A 23,627-nucleotide genomic window follows, 5' to 3' on the forward strand; every position below is an offset into this window, starting at 1 on the left:
AGTCAGAAGTATTTAATAGCACCCTCTAGGAGTGGTGAGCACAGATAGCTTATTTAGTAAGGGCAGCTATTTAGCCCCATCAAAGGAGTGTTAAGGGTTTAGCCTACCCCGGCTCTGTTTGCCTTTCTGGAGGGACCGGTTTAGACGCAGGATTCAGGAAGGTGCTGTGCCCCTGGACCATAGTCGGCTGGAAACATTCCCTACAGTGAGGGTATTCATCTCAGGTATCCAGCTAACACTCTGCACATCCTCAAGTGGGCTATACTGTTCCTTAAGTGTCACATCTGCTATTCTCCATTGTGACTAATCCTATACTGCTGTGTCTGTGAGTATATACCCTGTTGCACTACTCTTAAGTGTCTTACATAATAAACAAGTTGTTAGTTCATCATGAAGAACCTTTCTGGCGTCCATTATTATATCTGCACTACACCAGCTTATATAGTTGTAGTTCAACAACACCCTCAGCTCCATTATTGATCTCCCATTTAGCGGAGGCCCACTCCTTTGTATTAAGGTCGCATGTAACACATGCTCTACAGCACGCTACTAGCCTGGGTTGGCCATATTATAGCCAGATAGGTGTTACACTTAATTCTTTACCTGCCAAGCACTTTTACATGCTGGTAGGCAACTCATTCTTTGGCATTTAGAGTCTTTCTCTGCCCAAGCGGCTTTTGCAGAGAGTCAGGGACCCTGACAATCCCCTTGTCAATGAACCAAAGGGGCCGTCAGGTTGGTTAAGTGATATAATTTCTGCTCTTTAGGTCTTTAAATACAGACCCCCCCCAGCCTTCCTGCTGTAGCTTCTAGAGACCCTCCATCACTGCCAGTGGCCCAGCTGCCATTTACACACTCATTTACACATTTTTTACACACGCTTCATGCATTTTACTAAAACTTACTTTTTTTTTGCATACTTTTGCCCAAATTTGCACACACAATCACATACGTTTTAGATGTGTACACACATGTATACACTAACACACACTTTTAAAAAAGTTTTTTTGAATTCTTTCTACCATTTCATCTATTTTCCCTGTTTGTTTTGCACTCAGTTTTGCTATAGAAGTTGTGGAAAAACTGCAAGAAAATTGCCCAATGAGAATTCTACTGAGCAACCATCTCATTATAAGTGCAAGAGAAGTGACCAATGAGAATGCTGATTCCCAGCACTGTGTCAGGCATCTCCCTGTTATCTTACATATAGAGATAATGATGGCATTTTTCCCGTCATTATATGGCACAGGAATCAGACATGGGGATAAAGGGACAGACTTGTTCAGTGCTGGGAAACTGTGCTTATTGCTCCCAACTCAAATTACCGGCAGGGGAACGATATTTGGAACTTTAGAAGGGCACCTTATAATAACAATTGGAACTTATACTCTGTGCAAAAATTAACCAGTGTGGAACTTGCTCTATTTCATTGAAAATACAACTTTATCAGTACAGGGGGGTCTATAATAGTGATGAGCACATTTTTTCACCAGGCATAGTGAATTTCACCATTGGAGTTTTGTGAAACATTGGTCGGAGTGTGCCTGATACGTTGCCTCTTGAGTTTCTCTTTTTTTTAATTTTAATAGTGAAAAAAATGTTTCTGCCAGTGAAATGGTTAAAGCAGAAAGAAGACACAGGGGGAATTGCAAAGAAAATTAAAAAAGTATGAGGTCAGTGAACCATAAAGAGAGAATTTCAAGTGAAAACCTCATGTAAATGTCCCACACATGCCAAAAAGAAGAAGAAGAAGAGGAAGAAGAAGAGGAAGAAGAAGAGGGAGGAGGCATCTGAGCAACATTAACATCATCTACACAGTGCAGGGACCCCCCCTCGGCCATGTGTGTAACCTCCCACCCAGTAAGTACTGAGAAGCTTCTCCCTTGCCTGCCCATCATATTTCATTAGAACTTTTTGGGGTCTCACTTGTCTAAAATGCCTACGCCTGTGCCATTTGGAAATGACCCCGCCTTTATTTCAACATGGATACAATATTTTGACATTTGAATTTGTTTGCATCATAATACAGGATATTGCTCATTTGCCTTTAATCTTCCCACATTTCCTTTTTGCTAAAGTTAGCTTACCACACATGAACATAAATAATTCATCCGTTTATCTGCAGGGGACCCAGCTGGGGAGTCACATGTAACAGTGCTCTACATATGAGAGCAGCACCCCTATGTCTATAGCGCAGGGATCCCCAACCTTTTATAATCATGAGCCGCTCTCAGACGTAAAATGTGTTGAGGAGCCAAAAGTTCTTTGGAGATGCCAAATAAGGACTGCGATTGGCTATTTGGTAGCTCCGTATGGACTGCTGGCCTGCAGGAGGCTCTAATTGGAGTAAAACTGTCTCTGGGCTTCCAAAACTTGCCCCCAAAGCAGAAAAGTTGAAATGGCACCTACTTTGAGGCCACTGGGAGCAACATCAAAGGGGTTGGGGAGCAACATGTTGCCCATGATACACTGGTTGAAGATCACTGATATAGCGATACACAACCCCTGAGTAGGACTGCAGTTTCCTATCAACCCCTCTCCTTGTGCCAAGAGGTGGTGTTCTACACTGCTAATTAATTACCAAAACCCTATAAGTTACCAAACCCTATAAGTCATTGTGAAGACACAAGAAGGTTTTTGGACCCAAGCACAACATATTCTGGTCAGTATCTATCAAGTATAAACTTTGGCGTTTGCTTTGGTGGCATCTATTCCAGCACCTTCAATTAGTGATTGATGAAATGTTTCGGCAGGCATGGATTCGCAGTGAATTTCTGCGTTTTGCCATTGGCGGATTGTTTTCGTGAAACAGATGAAAAAATTTGCTGAGGAAAAATTTGCCGCACGTCCAAAAATTGTATAGTCGTGAGAATAGTCACGGGCGTCAAAATAATAGTCGCGCGTCAAAAAAATAGTTACGCATCCAAAAATTGACGCAAGAATAGTCGCGGGCATCAAAAGAATAGTTGGGCAAAAATTTTTGCGGCTGACAATTTTTTTTTGCCGCGCAACATTTTCACCGTTTCGCAAATCTTTTGAAAGATTCACAAATTTTTCGTTGAATCGGAACGGGACAGATTCGCTCATCACTACCTTTAATCTACTTGTAATTTTTTTCTAATAAATACATATAAATGTATGTATGTATGTATATCTTTATTTATAAAGTGCTACTTATGTGCGCAGCGCTGTACAGTAGAATACATTAATACAAACAGGGGGATATTAAGATAATAGATAAATACAAAGTATAACAATAAATACAGATAAATACAAGGTACAGTTGCAATAAATTAAGAGTCAGACACAAGAGGATGGAGGTCCCTGCCCCGTAGAGCTTACAATCTATATGGGAGGGTAACTTACAGATACAAATAGGCAAATATAAGTGCTGTAGGTCACAGTGGGTGACAGTACAATATAAGTGCTAAATACATATCTACATCATAAAAGAAGCCTCCTGTTGCTGGGGGCATAGTGCCCCTTAGAAGCATTTTTTGCACAAAATGGAATTGTTTCCCCCAACCAGATTGTGGGCTCTATTAGTTGCACTTCTGATAGGTGCCCTAGGCTTCAGATACAAGATTGCCTGCCATGGAAAATGCTAAATAAATAAACATTTCAAATTGGTTGGGAAACTAGATGGTGGGGTTAAAGTATAAGGGTGCTAAACTAGAATAGTACCCATTTAAATGAAATATAAAGTAGGAATTGCATGAAATCAGACAATTTTTCACAAAAATGTATCAGCCCAGTTATCCATTTCAGTAAATCTCCAGAGAAAGGCTATTATTTCAGTGAAGTTGTTTTGTACAAAGATAACTCAAGCCACCAGGAAACAGATTGGATCACTCGCATTTCCCTGCGTCAAGAGTATGTAAATATAATATATAAAGTCATTTTGACCCTTAGCCAATAAAGATAAAGAACAATAATAAAGAGATTTGTTGTTGCTACTTTACATCCCAACAACAAATGAATAAATAAATAAACCTTTTGATTCGGGACTGGAATCACTTTGTGGGTAGGTACTTCTGTTTTTATGCAAAAAGTGTTACCCAACCGACAGAGAGTCAGAAAGGAAGAGGAAGGGAGACGTGCAACCCCGACCCACAGGCACACACAGGCAATAACATGTGAGAAGCGATACATGTAAAGAAAGAAAAGATTTGAATGGAAAAGTCAGAGGCTTTGCACCGTGGGGAGACTGAATACCAAGCTGGAAACCACAGGGAGTTATAGGAAGATAAGGTAAGGAGATAGACATCTACTATGAGCTGCTGAGCAGATCACCTTCTATCTATACAGAGGAAGCCTTTTCGTTTTATCCACGTTATTTATCTTATATATAGAATTACTTCTATAAAATAGTTCCTCCTCTTCCAATATAGGGTTGGTCAATAAGGGACACCATGCTACGTGTGCTACGTTGGGAGAAAGGACCCTTAAGAAACTTGTCAGTAAACTTCTTCCCTCTAGATTTTGTTCTGTGACAGCGTTTCATTGAACTGTAAAAGCTAATTCTATAGGTGGCCCATAATAGCCCCAATAGTCCTGAAATAAGGATGTCCATCAATGGAAAAATGTAGCCAATCCTTTTCTTTATGATCTATCAGCACTGTCCCACCCTGAGACCACTATGGGAAAGATATATCTGCTGCTTTTGTTTCTTACCCCAACAGAAAACTGCCTGTGCCCCCAACAGTGGAAACCGATTCTGCTCAAAAAGTGCTTCAAAGGGTTATATTTCAATATAATATAATAGTTCTCTTCCACTTGTGGCTGTGTATAACATTTCTGCTTTTTTTGATATCTTTAAAAATAATTGGCCACTTTTGCAAGTTCTCCTTTTCCCATGTAGTATATTTATATTTACAGCAATATTTTATTGAGAGATTGTTAAGGTAGGAAATGGTGCATTTAATTTGCGTTCAGTCCTCGTTTTTATAGGATAATAGCTGAGGTATAATAGTGAGGAATAGTGATGAGCGAATCTGTCCCGTTTCGTTTCGCGAAAAATTCTTTTGTCGCCCGCGGCTATTCTTTTGTTGCCCACGGCTATTCTTTTGTCGCCTGCGGCTATTTTTTTGTCACGAGGCTATTCTTTTGACGCCCGTGACTATTCTTTTGTCGCCCGCGGCTATTCTTTTGTCGCCCGCGGCTATTCTTTTGTTGCCCACGGCTATTCTTTTGTCGCCTGCGACTATTTTTTTTGTCACGAGGCTATTCTTTTGACGCCCGTGACTATTCTTTTTTGGACGTGTGGCAAATTTTTCCGCTGCAAATTTTTTTATCCGTTTCGCGAAACAATCCGCCAATGGCAAAACGTTTCGCCCATCACTAGTGAATGGTGGGGATAATTTTGTTTAAGCATTAATTGGTACAGATCCAGTCAATTATAACCAGTCATTTCTCTAAAGCACATACTGTAGGTAAATTGAAGGAGTAATATCCATAGATCACATTCTGTACTTAGCACAGGGATCCCCAACCTTTCTTACTCGTGAGCTACTGTCAAATGTAAAAAGACTTGGAGAGCAACACAAGCACCATAAAAGTTCATGGAGGAGCCAAATAAGGGCTGTGATTGGCTATTAGGTGCCTCTATGCACCCTATCAGCTTACAGGGGCTTTATTTGGTAGGAAATCTTGTTTTTATTCAACCAAAACTTGCCCCCAAGTCAGGAATTCAAAAATAACTCCCTGGTTTGGGGGCACTGAGAGCAACATCCAAGGGGTTGGGGAGCAACATGTTGCCCCTGAGCCACTGGTTACATAGGTACATAGGGTTGAAAAAAGACCAGAGTCCATTAAGTTCAACCCTTCCAAGTAAACCCAGTACCCACAAACCTATGCTTACCAATCTATACACTTACATACATAAACTATATATACAAACACTAATACTAACTGTAGATATTAGTATCACAATAGCCTTGGATACTCTGCTTGTTCAAGAACTCATGGTTGGGGATCACTGATTTAGCACATCCTAATCCAAAATGGTGTAAATACCATACAGCAAACTTCACAACAGCAAGCAGGGCTGAGGGACAGGGGGGCCCAGATCGTAGGGTCTGCTGTATGGTAGTCAATATCCCCAGCCCCTTTTACCAGTTTAATTTTTACTGCCCATCACAAACAAGCTAATGTGTTGGCAGTTGGAAGGAGCAGGGTGGGAAGAACTGTGCACACTGCCCCAAAAAGTTTCTTTTGCAGGGGGCCCGGCCCTTACTAGGTACTCTGCCGAACCTGACATTTTTGGATAATTTGAGGTCACATTTATTATAGTGTGTAAGCTAACATCTCCAATGTAAATAAATACCCCCCTCTAGGACTCATTTATGAACCCTGAGAACATTTGTACCTGGGCAGTAACCCAAAGCAACTTATCTAGCTTTTTCAGCCGGTAGAAGAATAAAAGCAAAAATCTGATTGGTTTTTATAGGCTTGCCAAGGGTTTATAAATAATCTGTAGACTTATTTTGCCTATCCTGATACTGCCTTCATTGCTGACATTCACTCTCTTCTTCTCACCCAAATACACTTGTTTGCGACCAACTTCTCTCACCCAAACAGAGCAGTCTCACACTTCTGCAGGCCAAAGGGAAGGAAGTCGCCTTTCTCATATTTGATATTCAGACCAAAGGGAAGGAAGTGGGCAGAGATGAGGAAATGGCAGAAGTAGTTGGACCGGGGATACATAGCAGTTATGGTTTTATTGAGAGAGTCGGCTAAGAAGTCAAAACTTTGGGCAATCATTTGGATGGCTCTACTGGGAAATGGTGGAGATTGGGGCAATAGCAAAGATGTAGGAACTTGCATTTGTACTTCAATTTAAAATGAAATTTTAGGGGCATGTACCCACTGGTTTTGGAGCTCACCAACTGGCTGTTAGAAAACTAAAGCCAAGATAATGAGTTACATTAACCTGTCATTATAAAATTATTATTTGCTTGTTGTTCACGTTCCAACAGTGATAATTGTCCAAGGTGGAATAAAGCAAGGTTTTTTGGGGGGATAATGGAATTCTAATGGGATTTTCTTTATAAAAAATAATTTAATTTGAAAATGACTTTTATAATACAAATATATATATACAGTAAAGTCCTAGAAGCCCAAAGGGTCAAAGCCAAAATGAAAAAGAATATGAAGAAATATGTCCAGAGCCAAAACATTGTAGGCCTCATGTATTATATCCCAAGGGGCAAGAGCATAAGGGGTGCAAAATAGCTGGGGGAATGGGTCAACCTGCAAAAAGACCCCCCAAAAAACACAGGCATTTTATTGCCAGTTTGGTCAAAACTGTTATGGAGGAAAACGGCAGCTCTGAGTGTATTTGCACCCCCATATGTCTTTTAAAGATACATAGCCATCTCTTTGCCTCAATATGATTGTGATCTTCTTATCTGTTCTAGGTAAAGTAACCCTTCTATGAGCATAGACCAATCTCTACTGGCTATACAGAATATCAGGATGGGGGGCAGAAGATCTTGGTTTTCCTGGAAATACCATATTATTCTACTGTTCATTTTGTCAGTGCAGTGGAAGGGTGAGTATAGGTAACTTTGTATTAATTAAATGGGATTGTGGGCACCAAAGGAGTATAAGCACTACAACATAATAGTGTCACTGTAATAAAAGATGCAACATCAGGGTCCTTGTCTGTTTTCCTTGAGAAGTGATATCTTTCTAAATGTACACTTACAGGAACTGACCAGCAGGTGGCGATGTTGTTATGAAATTCATGATAATGGCAGTAAATAAAAAATTAAATAGTGCTGAAACTGGAAAAAAATATTTCATTCATTATTAACTTACTAATTTATTAACTTATTAGGAGACTTATTAACAAGCAGGAGCTGCTTTCAGTAGCAAGTACTGAGCACTACATGTATGAGCTACAGTAACTGATTCTGCCCAGGTTGTGTCTATGATGAGCACTCAAATCTGCCTATTAGGGCAGTCACATTCTATTGTGTATTTTTCAAATGCAAAGTGATTTATACATTATGGGCCTGATTCACTAAAGTGCGATAAAAATTACGCTTTTTTGCGGTAAAAAAGACACGATAATTAGTGCGCGATTCACTACAGCATTATCGCGTGCAATAAGTCGCCATTTTCGCATGCAGTATTTCTCGTGATAGTTTTACCGCATGTGTTTATTTCCGCGCTGAAAAGAATACGATCGCATGATTCACTATAACTTTGGCGCGCTAAATATCGCATTCGGCTATGCGAAAATTAACTCCTACTACAGGCAGGTGAAAAATTATACAAAAGTACAGTAAATGATTTTTTGCCAAAAAAATATGGACTTACAGTGTTATTTATTCAAGTCTGTGTCTTTTTACTCAATTTTAATAAAGTCTTGGCATGTATGGAATTTTGCTACTAATATACTGTACTATAGCGGTGAATATTTTGTTGCGCAAAATACATTACTATGTTTATTTTGGCGATTATTTTTTAAGGCCATGGAGGCCCCGGACACCCCCCTTTACTCCTCCCCCAGTTTGTCCCCAGTTTCCCCGGCCCTTGAGTTCCCCTCCCAGCCCCCCGGATGCCAGCCACCAGGTTCTCCTGCCGACGAAGGCCCATCACGTCGGTCCATGCAGGAGGACCTGGACAATATGAAGGTCGAGCTGGCCCAGCTCCGGGGGGAAGTGGCCGAACTGAGGAGGGACTTTCAGGAACTCAAGGGCAGCAAGCCCTAAGTTTTTTTTCCTTCCCCATTTTTTATTTTTATTTTAAGCTTTTATTATTGTAGTAAAATTTTAGATTTTTATACTTTTGAACTGAGTAATGTCTACTTATTTTTCCTTCCTTGATATGGTATTCTATACTTTCATGTAGTTTCCACTACACTCTTACATTTATCAGTAACACATCAATATGCTATATGGGTTAAATGTTTGCAAATATTCTGCCAACAATTTTGCCTTTAGCCCATTTTGCTGAATAGTAAAACTTGCGTTAATTAGTACGTAGCGTATTTTCTGGCAAGTGTGATAACTGCCAATCCAATGTTTTGTTGCCAGAATAATTGCAATATTATAATTGTCCCCGTTTAATAAAGTGCCCATAACATATTTGCCATTTATTCTGTGTCTAAAATCTCCCCCTTAATTTAAGCCTCTTTAGCGAACGGACCCCTAAGTATTTGGCTAAATATTCTTAAATGCCCCCCCCCCATTTTATTATCTCTAGCACTTCTTTTTTTTTCTTACTTATATTTTTATTGTTTTTTTGTGGGTTTTTTTGCAAATAAACATTTATACAACAACTCTCTAGCACATTTTTATGCTGCCGGTTGTCGTGTGCGTAATTTCGCGACAGTTAGCCCATGCGATAAATAGCATGCATGCGGAAAATACCGTGCACGCTATTTATCGCGACAAGGCTATCGCATGAAATATCGCACGTAAAATAGCGCAAGTGTACTAATAGTGAATCGTGCGAAAAGTCGGCAAAATTAAGAAGCGGTAAAATTTTTAGCGCACGCTAAAAATAACGCACGTTATTTCGCACTTTAGTGAATCAGGCCCTATATGTTTTATACATTAAATTAGGAAATATATGTTGAATTAAAGAAAAATGATACACAAATTACAAATGTATGTAAATGCAATACAAATGTTTTGAGATGTTCAACATGCAATTAATGTTTGTGTGTAAGTGCCCAAAAGGGAGGATCCAGTTGCACAGGGCTGCTGTAGAGCGCCAGTAGCTGGGATGGACTCCATCAGATTCATCCTGCTTCACACAGGCCTGGATTTGTGGAGAGGCCACAAAGGCCCGGGCCTAGGGCGGCACAAATTTGGGGGCGGCATGCCGTCCCGCCACACCACAATCTTAAGCTTTTTCATCCATATGGAGCAGTGGGGACCTCTCCCCCACTGCTCCATATGCGAATGTTTACACCCTGCATGCACGTTGGGGAGGGGGCGGTGCCGATCGCACGTTCGCGCATGCGCATGGGGGGGGTGTGCCGATCGTGCACATGCATGGAGGGCGACGGATGGTGGTGGCCTTGGGGCAGCAGGATTACAAATCCGGCCCTGGCTTCACATGCACCTTGGGGAGTCAAACAACATTGTATGGGATCAGGGAACCATTATTTGAATCTTACTGAATGCACTTTGCTTGCTAGTTTTTGTTCTGACAAAATATACAGTATAATAGAAAGCACATGCGTATAAAATATAATGTTTATTTCTTCCACAGGAATGAACTGTCAGGAACAGAAAGAGGCTCTACCAGGGTTTAAAATAGAGGCCCCAGCAGAGGTGAGAGTGCAGAGGGGGCTCTGTGTGCGCATCCCCTGTAACTTTACTGTTGGTCCCGGTTATACCTTAACCAGAGATGCCATTGGAATCTGGTATAAAGGCGAAAAAAATCCGCCAGTTGCAGCTTCTACTAACTCCTCTCAGTTCCCTGATACAACAAACGGGCGCTTTATATTCACTGGGAATGTGAGTGCCGGAGACTGTTCCTTCTCTATCAGTGATGCACAATCAGAAGATGCTGATCTGTACCAGTTCAGGGTTGAGGACAGAGATGGTTTAAAATTTACCTACGTTGTTATCAAACCATCGGTATCTGTGACAGGTGAGTAAAAATCAAAGCAAAATGAATTCATGTACAGGCTGCCATTTTTTTTATGAAGAACCAGGTATTTTTTGCATACAGCTATTTTTATTGAGTCCCTTCATAACTGAGAGGTCTGTGAACCATATGGTTCCGGTAGGGCTCTTTACCTTTGAAAAACTGGGGCCGGTTATTTTATATGGGTTTATATGGGGGTGATTAGTTATTTTTAAATGATTTTTACCAAGTTTAATGCCCTGTTGAAATAAAGATTGTGTTCTTATGCGTAGTTGAGTGTGCTCCAGGGTCTGTGTCCCGTCTGTGGCTTGTGGGGTTGTCCTATAGGTATTAGACAGTGTAACATTTACAATAGGGGCATCCTTGAGGCAAGAGGATAACAAACAACTGCCCATAAATGAGTGTTGCTCTTTTATTATTATTATCTGTTTATAGTATTTATATAGCGCAGGCATATTCCATAATGCTACACAGAGGTTATACATCTGTACCTGCCTCAGTTCTTTCCCCATTGCTGCTTAATAAGAAGAAGGGTGAACATGGAGCTCAAGGAGTAAAATAAATAATATAGGCTTCAAAATTCTGGGTTAACCTCTGATTTCTTCCTGCCATATTCCTCTATCTCTATGCAATGTGATAGCTTCTCCAATCAGAGTGAGGTTTACTGAGTGGAAGAGACGGGTCCTGCACCTAGTAGTAAGCCAGTGAGGAGAACACTGGGAAAGGAAGTACAAGGGCCAGTTTATATTATATGACATTTCTGTACAAACATGAAGTGTGTTAAAGGGGACCTGTCACCCTAAGAAATAATTCCAAATAAATCCTTTTCTATCAGGTTAGTAGAGCCAAATAAACTTTACACACTACATAAACTATTTAATATTTATTCTCTTTGAATTTGCAGTCACGGTAAGCAGTTGGGTGCCATTTTGGGTACACTGTTATTAAGGGAAGCGTTGTTTCACCCCAAAATCTTATGCATTTTCCATCTGGGTGATAGCTAGGAAGTGCTGAATGGAAAGTGAAAGTAATAAAAAATCTGAGCTGTCAGTCATATATTGACTGCTCCGCTTCTATGCCGCAGGCATAGAGGTGAGGCAGGTAATATATGATTGACAGCTCAGATTTTTAAATACATTTATAACAGGTATGGATGATTTAATTAATTAAAGGACTTTTATTAAACAGCTTTGTGGGTGACAGGTCCCCTGTAAAACTATGACTGTAATAAAGTACCGGTATGGGACCTGTTATCCAGAATGCTCAGGACCTGGGGTCTTTCTGTAATTTGGCTCACCATGGCTTAAGTATGCTAAAAAATAATTTAAACCTTACATAAACCCAATAGGGCTGCTCTGCCCCCAATGAGGGGTAATTATATCTTAGTTGGGATCAAGTACAGGTACTGTTTTATTATTACAGAGAAAAGGGAATCATTTAACCATTAAATAAACCCAATAGGGCTGTTCTGCCCCCAATAAGGGGTAATTATATCTTAGTTGGGATCAAGTACAGGTACTGTTTTATTATTACAGAGAAAAGGGAATCATTTAACCATTAAATAAACCCAATAGGGCTGTTCTGCCCCCAATAAGGGGTAATTATATCTTAGTTGGGATCAAGTACAGGTACTGTTTTATTATTACAGAGAAAAGGGAATCATTTAACCATTAAATAAACCCAATAGGGCTGTTCTGCCCCCAATAAGGGGTAATTATATCTTAGTTGGGATCAAGTACAGGTGCTGTTTTATTATTACAGAGAAAAGGGAATCATTTAACCATTAAATAAACCCAATAGGGCTGTTCTGCCCCCAATAAGGGGTAATTATATCTTAGTTGGGATCAAGTACAGGTACTGTTTTATTATTACAGAGAAAAGGGAATCATTTAACCATTAAATAAACCCAATAGGGCTGTTCTGCCCCCAATAAGGGGTAATTATATCTTAGTTGGGATCAAGTACAGGTACTGTTTTATTATTACAGAGAAAAGGGAATCATTTAACCATTAAATAAACCCAATAGGACTGTTCTGCCCCCAATGAGGGGTAATTATATCTTAGTTGGGATCAAGTACAGGTACTGTTTTATTATTACAGAGAAAAGGGAATCATTTAACCATTAAATAAACCCAATAGGGCTGTTCTGCCCCCAATAAGGGGTAATTATATCTTAGTTGGGATCAAGTACAGGTACTGTTTTATTATTACAGAGAAAAGGGAATCATTTAACCATTAAATAAACCCAATAGGACTGTTCTGCCCCAATAAGGGGTAATTATATCTTAGTTGGGATCAAGTACAGGTACTGTTTTATTATTACAGAGAAAAGGGAATCATTTAACCATTAAATAAACCCAATAGGGCTGTTCTGCCCCCAATAAGGGGTAATTATATCTTAGTTGGGATTAAGAACAAGGTTCTTTTTTTTTCTACAGGGAAAAATGAAATAATATTTATACATTTTAATTATTTGATTATAATGGAGTCTATTCATAATTTGGAGCTTTCTGGTTAACGGGTTTCCAGGTAATGGGTCCTATACCTGTAGTGCATTATAGAATGGCCTATTCTTTGCAACTTCTCAATTGGCCTTCTCTTCATTTATTTATTTTTGAAAGTCCTAAAAGATTTTCTTTACTCTTTTGTCTCTTTGCAACTTTTGGTCTATGAGGCAACAATGTTATTGTTATTGTTACTTTTTATTATTTATCATTTTATGTAGGTCTCTCCTACTCATTTTCCGGTCTCTTATTCACACCACTGCCTGGTAGCTAGGGTAAATGGAACCCTAGTAATGGACAATCTCAATGGGCCCAAACCACAATTCCCATTTTTTCAATAAAGTGCTTTCCTACTAATCCGGACAGTATAGTATTCTGAGTGAGGTTTATGGTCATAGGCTCCTAAAATCTGAGAGGAATAAAGAAGATATAAGGTGCATTCATAGCTACTTCCACATGATGCACCAATAGGGAATATGTTCTAGTAAATCTGTTGCCCAGGGCAACCAATCAGCAATTAGATTTCAACAGTTTGAAAACCAAAGCAAATCATCTGATTGGCTGCTATGAGCAACATCACTGGAAATTTTTTACTCCACTTTTTACACAGCATGATAAATATACCCCATTGTATATTAAAACAACCCGCCAAAGGGAATCCTGGATATACTGGTAGTAGGCCCAGACTGTTGGTAACGCCAGGATTCCCTTGCTTCATCTATATAATTCGAAAGTCCAGGCTCGCCTTAAGTTGCAAAGAAGCATTTATGGATGAAAGAACCTTTATGAATAGCATTAATGTGCATTTAGTTTTGCATTCATTTGTCCACACATTCATAATGCCTTCTGGTCTCATTCATTGTGCAGAACCTGATATATCTCCCACCAAAGATCTGATTGCGGATAAAGAAGTGACTCTGACTTGCACTGCTCCTACAAACTGCCCTGGGCTCCCTCCAACCTTCACATGGGAAGGAAGTGTAAATACAGAAAGAATACGAATGTATGAATTGCCACAACAAGATGGGAACGTCATCTACTCATCCAGTATCACTTTCACTCCATCACCGAGGGACCATAATTCCTCTTTAACCTGTACAGTGACTTATAGAAATGTGTCTACAAATACAAACATCACCTTGAATGTTGAATGTGAGTCTTCTGCTACCATGTTTTTTATTTTAATTATACCCAACCAGTAGTTTTCCACCTTTCAATGACATGTTTTTAATATCTATAGTTCTATGAGTTCAAAACTCAAATGTGCTTCTCCTAAAAAAACAAATCAAGGTCCAAATGGATACTTGCTATTTTGTTCTAATGCCTAGGGTTGTTGTACCTGTATGTAAGCCATTGGACTATGCTGCTAAAGTTGCAGCTGTTCATTCGCTACTCCGGGTTCCCTTAGGGCAGGGATCCCCAACCTTTTGTACTTGTGAGAAACACTGAGATGTAAAAAGTGTTTGGGAGCCACACAAGCATGAAAAAAGTTGTGTTTTTTAATATAGGCATTTGAAGAAGAAGAAGACGGGGAGGAGGAGTGCTTTTGCTTCATAAAATTGTTATCTGGATGCTCCTCAAAGAAAGTCTAAATTCTTATCATGCTGGCTGGAAGGTTGTACTAGGTCTCAATCTCTTGCACTAAGTTGTTATAGATCAGTGATCCCCAACCAGTGACTCGGGGGTAACATGTTGCTTCCTAACCCCTTGGATGTTGCTCCCAGTGGCCTCAAACCAGGTGCTTATTTTTGAATTTCTGGTAAGAAGGCAAGTTTTGGTTGCATAAAAACCAAGTATAATACCAAACAGAGCCTTCTGTAGGCTGCCAGTCCACATAGGGGCTATTAAGTAGCCAATTATAGCTCTTATTTGCACCACCAGGAACCTTTTTCATGCTTGTGTTGCCCCCAACACTTTTTCCATTCAAATGTGGCTCATGGGTATAAAAGGTTGGGGACAACAACAATGCAAATACTCTATGCTTACAGTAAAACAGTGGGGATAATTTATCAAAACTGAGCAAATTGCCCATGGGCAGTAACCTATAGCAACCCATCAGTGATTGTTTTTTTTTCCAGCCAGCAGCAGGTAGAACAATGAATGCAACAGTTTATTAGTGGCCTGATGAATGACCCCCAGTGAGTCTCGTTTATCAACATTGACTAAACTTCTACCAGAGCAGTATTTGACAAATGTTGTGAATTAATTGTTCTATATGAATTGGGCAAAACATAATAATATATAATAATAATAATATGAATTACTGCCCTGGTGTAAATTAGCCCACTGTTAATAAATCAGACCTAGTATTTCCACTCTTGTTCATCCCTTAAGATATAATGATGGCTGTATGTATAACACAACCTTGGGGTTATTAGAGAGGCCTGAGTGTTTTATGTACAAGCAAAAACAGATGTGATGGGGCAACGAGGCAGAATTTAATAGGAAAAAGGAGAGGCCATGTTTTGTACTCATGTTTCTAGTAACAAAATATAACATCAACTTATTTCCAGATATCCATTAAGCTGGGTCTGAAAAATATTGGTGATTAATTGCACAGTCTACATTTACAATGTTTTCATATGTATAAATTATTTGTGTTGCAGATCTACCCATTCTGAAAATCACTCTTCCAGGTAATATTACTTACACCGACCCTACTGCACATTCATGCTGCTTTTTTATTGGGGCTGGGAGGATAATATTATATGTGAGCACAGACAGCACAATTTCCATACATTGCCCTACCCTCCATTAGTCAGCACCATTGCATTTTCCTGAAAGAAATAGCTGTAAAGTTCATGCAATGAAGAATTCAGGCTTACACAGGCAGAACTTACTTTGACAAAGAGTTCTGCTTGGATTGAGCAGTGTAATTTTAAGATAAGCTCAGGGGGAGGAGGTTAGGAGAAAAAATAGGAGTAGACACCTAAAGCAGAGTTTCTATGGCAACTAGCAATGCCATCTCTTGATTGGCTCCTAAACTGGATGTTTAGTAATTTGATCTAAGAAGATTCACTGTCTAAGCCTGGTAGTGAGCATGCCCAGTAGCCAACAACCAAAGTAAATTCCCAAGGGAGGGGGCTGAGTTAGAGTAGAAGAAGGAAGAATAAGTGATTAAGGGAATGCTAAAGCCTTACTACTAACCTTCTAGCAAGGTATTTGAATATTTTAAAGAGTCTGTTCCCTGATTACATTTTTTTTGTGGGGGGGTGGGTATACATATCCATTAAGGTAACATCCCAATCCACAAGGATAATACCAAATTATGCTTAGACGTGCCCTTGAAATGGGGCCCCTTCATTATTTCCAACAGGCAATTACTTTCTTAGGCATAAACCTCACAAGCCCATAGCCCAGGAACCTGAGCATTGTCTGTTTATCCAGTGACATCCAATTGCTGTTGGACTTATGCGGCAGATAGCACGGGGCTGACAAAGTAACATATTAGGGTCAATTAATTAGGGTTAATTAGTTGTCTTTGTCATAGGCTAAAGTCAGTCTAACCTTACCCCCAATATAGTACTGTATATATAGTAGTACATCATTTTATATTTTGAACTACCGAACCCGAGCAGCCATTTGCAAGCAATTATTTTAGCCTTTATTTAGTTTATAAAATGTGTTTTTGTCTTTAATGATGAGTTTAATACCTTACAGGGGGAACAGGAGAGAGCAGCAGTCTAATTATGAGAGAAGGGGATTCTCAGGAAATCTACTGTACAGTCGACAGTAACCCAAAGGCCAACTTTAGTTGGACTAAAGGAAACAGCCCGGTTGGGAATACCAAGCAGAATGGGCAGAATCTGACTCTCTCATTACGGAATGTAACGGAGAATGACACCGCTGTATATACATGTACGGCACAGAACCAAAGGGGGAGCAACAGCCGCTCTATCACTGTCTCTTTTGAAAGTAAGTTACACTTATCTGACATAAACTCCAATGCTAATATATTTAAGCTCATATTTAGTTAAACAAAGTATCTGAGGATACATTATACAGTTAGTATTCAAAGTTATGGATAGAGACATATGCTTGCAGTTTTTTTCAACCTGTGCATATATATATATATATATATAAATAATAATCGTCCGTAGCTGGCACACCCTTCAATACTTTATCAAAAATTCATTGAAAACATATTGTTTTTAAAACCGACGTTTCGGTCCTCATTAGGACCTTTCTCAAGGATAAAAAACAATGGTGTACCACATCACATTCGAATACCATTACAATCAAACAAGTGGAAATGAGTGCCCAATCCCCATTCTCTAACCATTATGCAATTAGTCAATGTTGTTATATGTGTACAAATTTAAACGGATGGCAAAGGGTGTGCCAGCTACGGAGGATTATTATTTTTTGTGTACTCATATTTTTGCTGTGCACCCCGTGGAATATTGAGCCTTGGAGTGCTGACACTATCTGGATTGAAATATATATATATATATAAAGGCGGGGTGGAGAGTGGGGATTTATATGTGAGAGGGCAGGGAGGGCGCTAAGTGAGTCTACTCAGCATAGGACCCCTTCAAGATTTTTTTGCTGGGGGGCCCAGCACAGAGTAGTTATGCCACCGCTTTGAGAGTTGCTAGAATGCTAGGATGTTTTAAGAATACAATCATGGTGTTGCTGGACTACAGCTTTCAGTTGTTCTTTGTTACATAGAATACCGTGGGATGTATAGTCCAACAGCAGCTCAGTAAAGTGTGGTTGAGCAAAAATTGCTTTGTTCCCCTCTTCCTCTTAATAAATAATTATCAACCATTCAAGAACCACTCTATCCTGAGTGTCCATGAAAAACACTTAGGGGCACATTTACTAATCCAGGAATCCGAATCACGAATGGGAAAAAATCGTATTGGAAACGAAAATTTCGGAAGATCGCAAATATCACGAAAATGCTTCCGAAAAAATCGTATTAGTCACGATAATATCGTATTGGCGATCCGAAAGTCACGAAATTTTCGTACCAAACAATTGTAAACAACGGTAAAACCTTTCCGATTTTTTCGTGCAAACGTCCGAAAAAGTTGTGCGCCCTACGAAAAAGTTGTGTGCCGTACGAAAAAGTCGTGCGGACGCCCGAAAAAATCGGCGAAAATACGCTCGGAGCGTTCGCATGAACGCTCGAGCATTCGTGCTTTTGTAAATGTGCCCCCTAGGGTTAGGGAGCTATAAAAGTCCCCCCCCAATTCCTCTACTGTATAGCGTTTATGCGGATTGAGATTTAGTTTCATCTGATCATTAAGATGTAATTAAACTTTTTTTCTTTTTCAGCTGCACAAAAGCCTCAGACAAATTTCCTCATTGTGGGACTTTGTATATTATTTTTCACGCTTGTGGCGATAACAGCGGTGTTTGTATTCAGATGGATGAGAAAGTGAGCCTTCAATCATTTCTTCCTTTATGATACTATCTTTTCCAGGATTGGTGCTTTGAACTCGATGGATGAAAGTTCCTATAGTATTCATCCTTTCTTTTGTACAGAAATATATGTCTAAGAAACATTATATGCAGGACTACAGAAGTCAAAAAGGGTTATCTAGAAGCAGAACTAAGTTATTATTATTATTATTATTAACATTTATTTATAAAGCACCAACATATCCCGCAGCACTGTACAATAAGTGGGTTTCATACATTGGACATACAGAGTAACATATAAAGCAACCAATAACCGATACAAGAGGTGAAGAGAGCCCTGCCCAAAAGAGCTTACAATCTACAAGTTATAGTGTTCATCCAATAAATGTTACACAACCCCTCCTGGGGCTCACATTAAACCTGACCTGGGTCACTTTCATAACAATTAGATGTAGACATTGCTAAATATAATAGAGTTCATGTTGATGGATTGTAAAATAACAAAAGAAACAGGAATTGCCCTTGGCTGTGGCCAATGAAAGATCTTGGCCAGTCCAATCCTGTTAGAACATGTGGTCCAGGGCCGGAACTAGGGGTAGGCAGAAGAGGCAGCTGCCTAGGGCGCAACGATCGAGGGGCACCAGGCAGGAGCCTCTCCTGCCTACCCCTAGTGCTACGATGTCATTGCCTCCGCCGCTTGTTATTAGCGGTGGAGGCAATGACCGATCTGATCGCACTGCCCCCCCTGCACCTCCTCCTGTGCTTTGGCGCGCATGTGCCCTTCGGGTGGGGGGCGGAGTTGGCCAACCGGGTTGCCTAGGGCGCCCGGTCGGCTTGGCCCACCCCTGATATGGTCAGTTCAATGTATCAATTCAAGCCACATTTTCTAATGTTTTCTGAGAGATCTGAGAAAAATAAATAAAGTCTAGGAAGATATGAAAAATGTCCTTGTTTGCCAGCTGCCTACATCTACCTTCTGGCCCTGTCGGGCAATTACTGAGAGGGCCATAGTAATGTCTAAGGGATCTGGTTCAGACAATGCCTCTCCCAACAAACTAAGTGAAACATTTCCTCAGACAGGTTTATCCAAGTAATTGCCTATTACTGATTGAAAACTACCTGTCCAAAGCCCCCATAATGGTGGTTGTGCCATTTGGAGAGATCTGTTGAACGGCCCTCCATATCCTTTCCCTACATATATATTCAGTTGATGAACAAATTGGTGGATCTTTTTCAAAGCTTTGCAGTTGTAGAAAATGAGTATAAAACACATGGTAATCTAAATGAATTTAGATTATATTATGTATATAAAAACAAAAGAAAAAAACATAAACATCATTCTGCTGCTTATTTCATCCTTGATATAATTACTTACTTACTTATCCATTAATGCACTGTTGTTATTCTTTTATAGGAAGAAGGACTTACAGAAGGACAATACTGCTAAGGAAATGCCTACAAGTGATGGGGATGTGATTTACAATAATATAGGGAATATGGGAAGCTTTACCAATGTAAGTGATGATGCTGGATCTCAGCTTATATTATGATTATTATTGGGTACATGGATATTATTTGTGGATAAAAAACTGTGCAACTATAGGCAGACTCAGTTATAGGCTACTAAAGCAAGTAAAATGCTTTCTTGTATAAAAAAGGCCGTTAACTCACAGGATGAATAATAATTTTGCCTCTTAATATTTCCCTGGTAAGGCCTCACCTTGAGTATGGGGGGCAGTTTTGGGCTCCAGTCCTTAAGAAGGATATTAATGAGCCGGAGAGAGTGCAAAGACTGCAACTAAACTGGTAAAGGAAGTTTTACAATGAAACTATATGGAAAGACTTAAGGTTGTAGTTCTTTATTCTGAAGAAAAGGTGCTCGCGAGTGGACATGATTACTCTTTCCAAGTACTGTATAGACCAGGGGTTCCCAACCTTTCCTACTCATGAGCCACAGTCAAATGTAAAAAGACTTGGGGAGCAACAAACACATCATAAAAGTTCACGGAGGAGCCAAATAAGGGCTGTGATTGGCTATTAGGCAGCCTCTATGCACCCTATCAGCTTACAGGGGCTTTTATTTATTCAACCAAAACTTGCCCCCAAGTCAGGAATTCAAAAATAACTCCCTGGTTTGGGGAAACTGAAAGCAACATCCAAGGGGTTGGGGACCAACATGTTGCCCCCGAGCCACTGGTTGGGGATCACTGGTATAGACAAATACCGTGAGATCTTTTTTGCCATAGAAAAAAAATGTACCAGAGGCCCCCTTTAGTCTTTAGGAAAAGTACTCTCAGTTGAAGCAACGCAGATCGTTCTTCATGATCAGGTTGGGGAATGCCCCTGCCAGACGATCTTGTGGTGACCAAGTCTACTTGTGCCTTTATGTGTGGCTTGAAGAATTTTCTGAACAAGCATTATATCCAAGACTATAGTTATCTTAAAATCAGCCACTGCTTCAAGTCCACCAAGCACACAGTTTGAGAAACAGTACAATAGACCATAGAATAAATAGATGCAAAGTAAAGAACACTTGTAAGGTACTTTCCCAGCATTTTTACATATACTGTACAATAGCTCTTTTCATGTTTATTCTGTAATAAAACACAGTTATACATACTGTTTATTATATCCCATATAGTCCCATATAGTCTTACAGAAATATGATTTGTCTTTCTGCAGGAATCTTTCATGGACACAGAGAAAGACGAACAGGATAAAGTGCAATATGCGTCCCTCAGTTTCTCAACAATAAAACCCAAGGAAGCTCCTCAAACAGAGGATATTATCTATTCTGAGGTCAAACGCAATTAACCCTGGAGATATACTGAATGTAAAAACGTACTGTACTATTGAGACTCGGAAGACAATGAAGGAAACTGCAGGCAATGTCTAATTTTTGGGGTCTTTTCTATGACTGCTAAGTCCCTGGTACACTGGTCCTCACTGACTATTGTATAACGAAGGCAAAAGTACCACGGAGTTGTTCCTAAACATGGCAGCACTTTCTGCTTTTCACATAAAGTCATTCTACACTGTAAACTTGCATAGGTAAAGGATGTAATCCCCCCTTTTTGGCTGTAAAAAAGACAATGACCAGCTAGAATGGCTATAGAGTATGGGGTACACTTGACTCAAGCCACAGGATGGGTCTTCACTATGTGAACGGATCAAGGCAAAGGTAGTGCAACTGCAACTTAGGCTGTTGATAAATAATAAAGGAGGCCAGATGATTCTTTTTATTGTCCAAGACAACTGAGCCATGGGGATAGCACAAAATACTCACAATGCATATACTGTAGTAGAACAAATAGATTGGCAGGTTCTATGCAGAGCAAGCAGAATAAGGTTGCACCACTGTGGAGGGTAGCATGGATAATAACAAAATCCTTAGGGTTTCTTCCTCTAGTGGTCCGGATCCCAAACAGCAGACCTGAATCAGAGAGAACAAAGCTAATCCTGATACCCTTGTCACTCATTCCCCTACACTAAGGTAGCAGAGCCTGTAATGGAGAATACTTCCACCTATCTCTCCTGGTTGGAGCAAAGAAGCTGCTCTTGCTAACTATAACTGACTCTCACTATCCTAGAAAGTGCTATTACACACACAGGTAAAGGTTCTCCACAGTTAAAGGTCCTTCTGGGACAGAACAACTTTACTGGAACCTTGCTGATCCCAGGCTCAGTGGTACATCCACCTGGTTTAACAGACGCAGGCCAAAGAGGAAGATCCACCCCCTACTAAACACTATATTACAGTGTGCTGGAAGTGGTCATAAGTCTTATGGACCAATGATAAAGAACATGCTAATAGTGATGAGCAAATTTTTTCGGCAGGCTTAGATTTGCAGCAAATTTCCGCATTTCGCCATTGGCGAATTGTTTTGCGAAACTTCCGTGAAAATTTGCTCAGAAAAATTTGTCACGCGGAATTTTTTTGTTGCCTGCCAAATTTGGCGTGGTCACGTCAAAAATGGGCACGGTCGCATCAAAAAAGGGAGCGGTCACGTCAAATTGGGTGCGGTCGTGTATACAAAAGAGCGCGGTCACGCCGAAATTGGGTGCGGTCGCGCCAAAATTGGGCGCAGTCACATAAAAAAAAGCGCGGGTGACAAAAAATAGACGCGGTCAACAAAAAAAGACATGGGAGACACATTCGTTTCGCGAATTTTTCGCAGTTTCACAAATTTTCTTGCTGTTTCGCGAACTTTATGGCGAAACAGCATAGATTTGCTCATCCCTACACGCTAATAGCAAAATAGATATACATGGGGTTCTGCCCAGTAACAGTGAAAGAAGGAAGGGTAGGGTTTAGAGCTATAGGGATTGTTAACCCTATAGGTGCCAACTAGTAATGGGAAAAATAATTTGCCCATTGGGACAGATTCGCCCATCACTTGTGCCTACAAGTATGTACAGGTTTTCTACCAGACTGCATTTGTAATGTATTGTTGGGCACCCCATTGTGCTGGGGAGCTCTGCAAAAACATATTATTATTATATTATTATGGCATATTCAAATGAATTCCATGGATCAGTGTTAGAAAGTCATTAAATTATTGACATGTGTTCTTCCTTTAATATCTACATGTTTTATCATTTTCTTTAAAGAAACTATCATACTTTAGCCTGTGTTTTATAGTTACACAATATGAACAAAACCCCGGAGATCCAAAAACTGTTTCGACAACCAGCCAAGAACGTAGCAATTAAGATAAAGATCTGTCGTTAAATATAAATAAGCTTTTCCATATTGTCATTTTTGTCTGGGTGTATTTAATATGTAATATTATTCTGCTGCACTGAATAAATCTGGTTTGATAAAGGGATATATTATTAAAGAGACATTGTTTGTTTTAACTTTAATTGACTGTTACATATGTGCCACTCTATATATATATAGATATTATTATTATTATATTGACCCCTTCCTTCCTCGTTTTTCCTCTCTAGTGTATAACGGCTTAAAGCATATACTGATATCCGATACTGATACAATACAGAAGCAGAGTTTCTGCTAGAATAAGAGCAACCTATCAGAGCTGTGCTGTTGACCAATTAGTCAACCAATCACCTGTTTTGTGAATGGCCACCCGTTTAATCAACATGGTTTGGTCTCATATCCAAAAACTGTTTCATCAG

At 39.8% G+C, this 23,627-nt stretch overlaps 1 protein-coding gene across 1 annotated transcript; it reads left to right on the plus strand.

The window, feature by feature from the left end:
* Positions 1 to 4,092: 4,092 nt before the first annotated feature.
* LOC100216128 lies at positions 4,093 to 23,312 on the plus strand. Its single transcript, XM_031906106.1, has 9 exons — positions 4,093 to 4,251; positions 7,419 to 7,552; positions 10,231 to 10,614; positions 13,983 to 14,267; positions 15,722 to 15,751; positions 16,776 to 17,030; positions 18,399 to 18,501; positions 19,900 to 19,999; positions 21,168 to 23,312. Exons 2-9 carry the CDS (start codon positions 7,435 to 7,437, stop codon positions 21,297 to 21,299), a joined length of 1,407 nt encoding a protein of 468 aa, XP_031761966.1. The 5' UTR covers positions 4,093 to 4,251; positions 7,419 to 7,434; the 3' UTR covers positions 21,300 to 23,312.
* The last annotated feature ends 315 nt before the right edge of the window (positions 23,313 to 23,627 follow it).

Source organism: Xenopus tropicalis, chromosome 7, assembly GCF_000004195.4.
Source record: "Xenopus tropicalis strain Nigerian chromosome 7, UCB_Xtro_10.0, whole genome shotgun sequence".
NCBI classification, from domain to species: Eukaryota; Metazoa; Chordata; class Amphibia; order Anura; family Pipidae; genus Xenopus; species Xenopus tropicalis.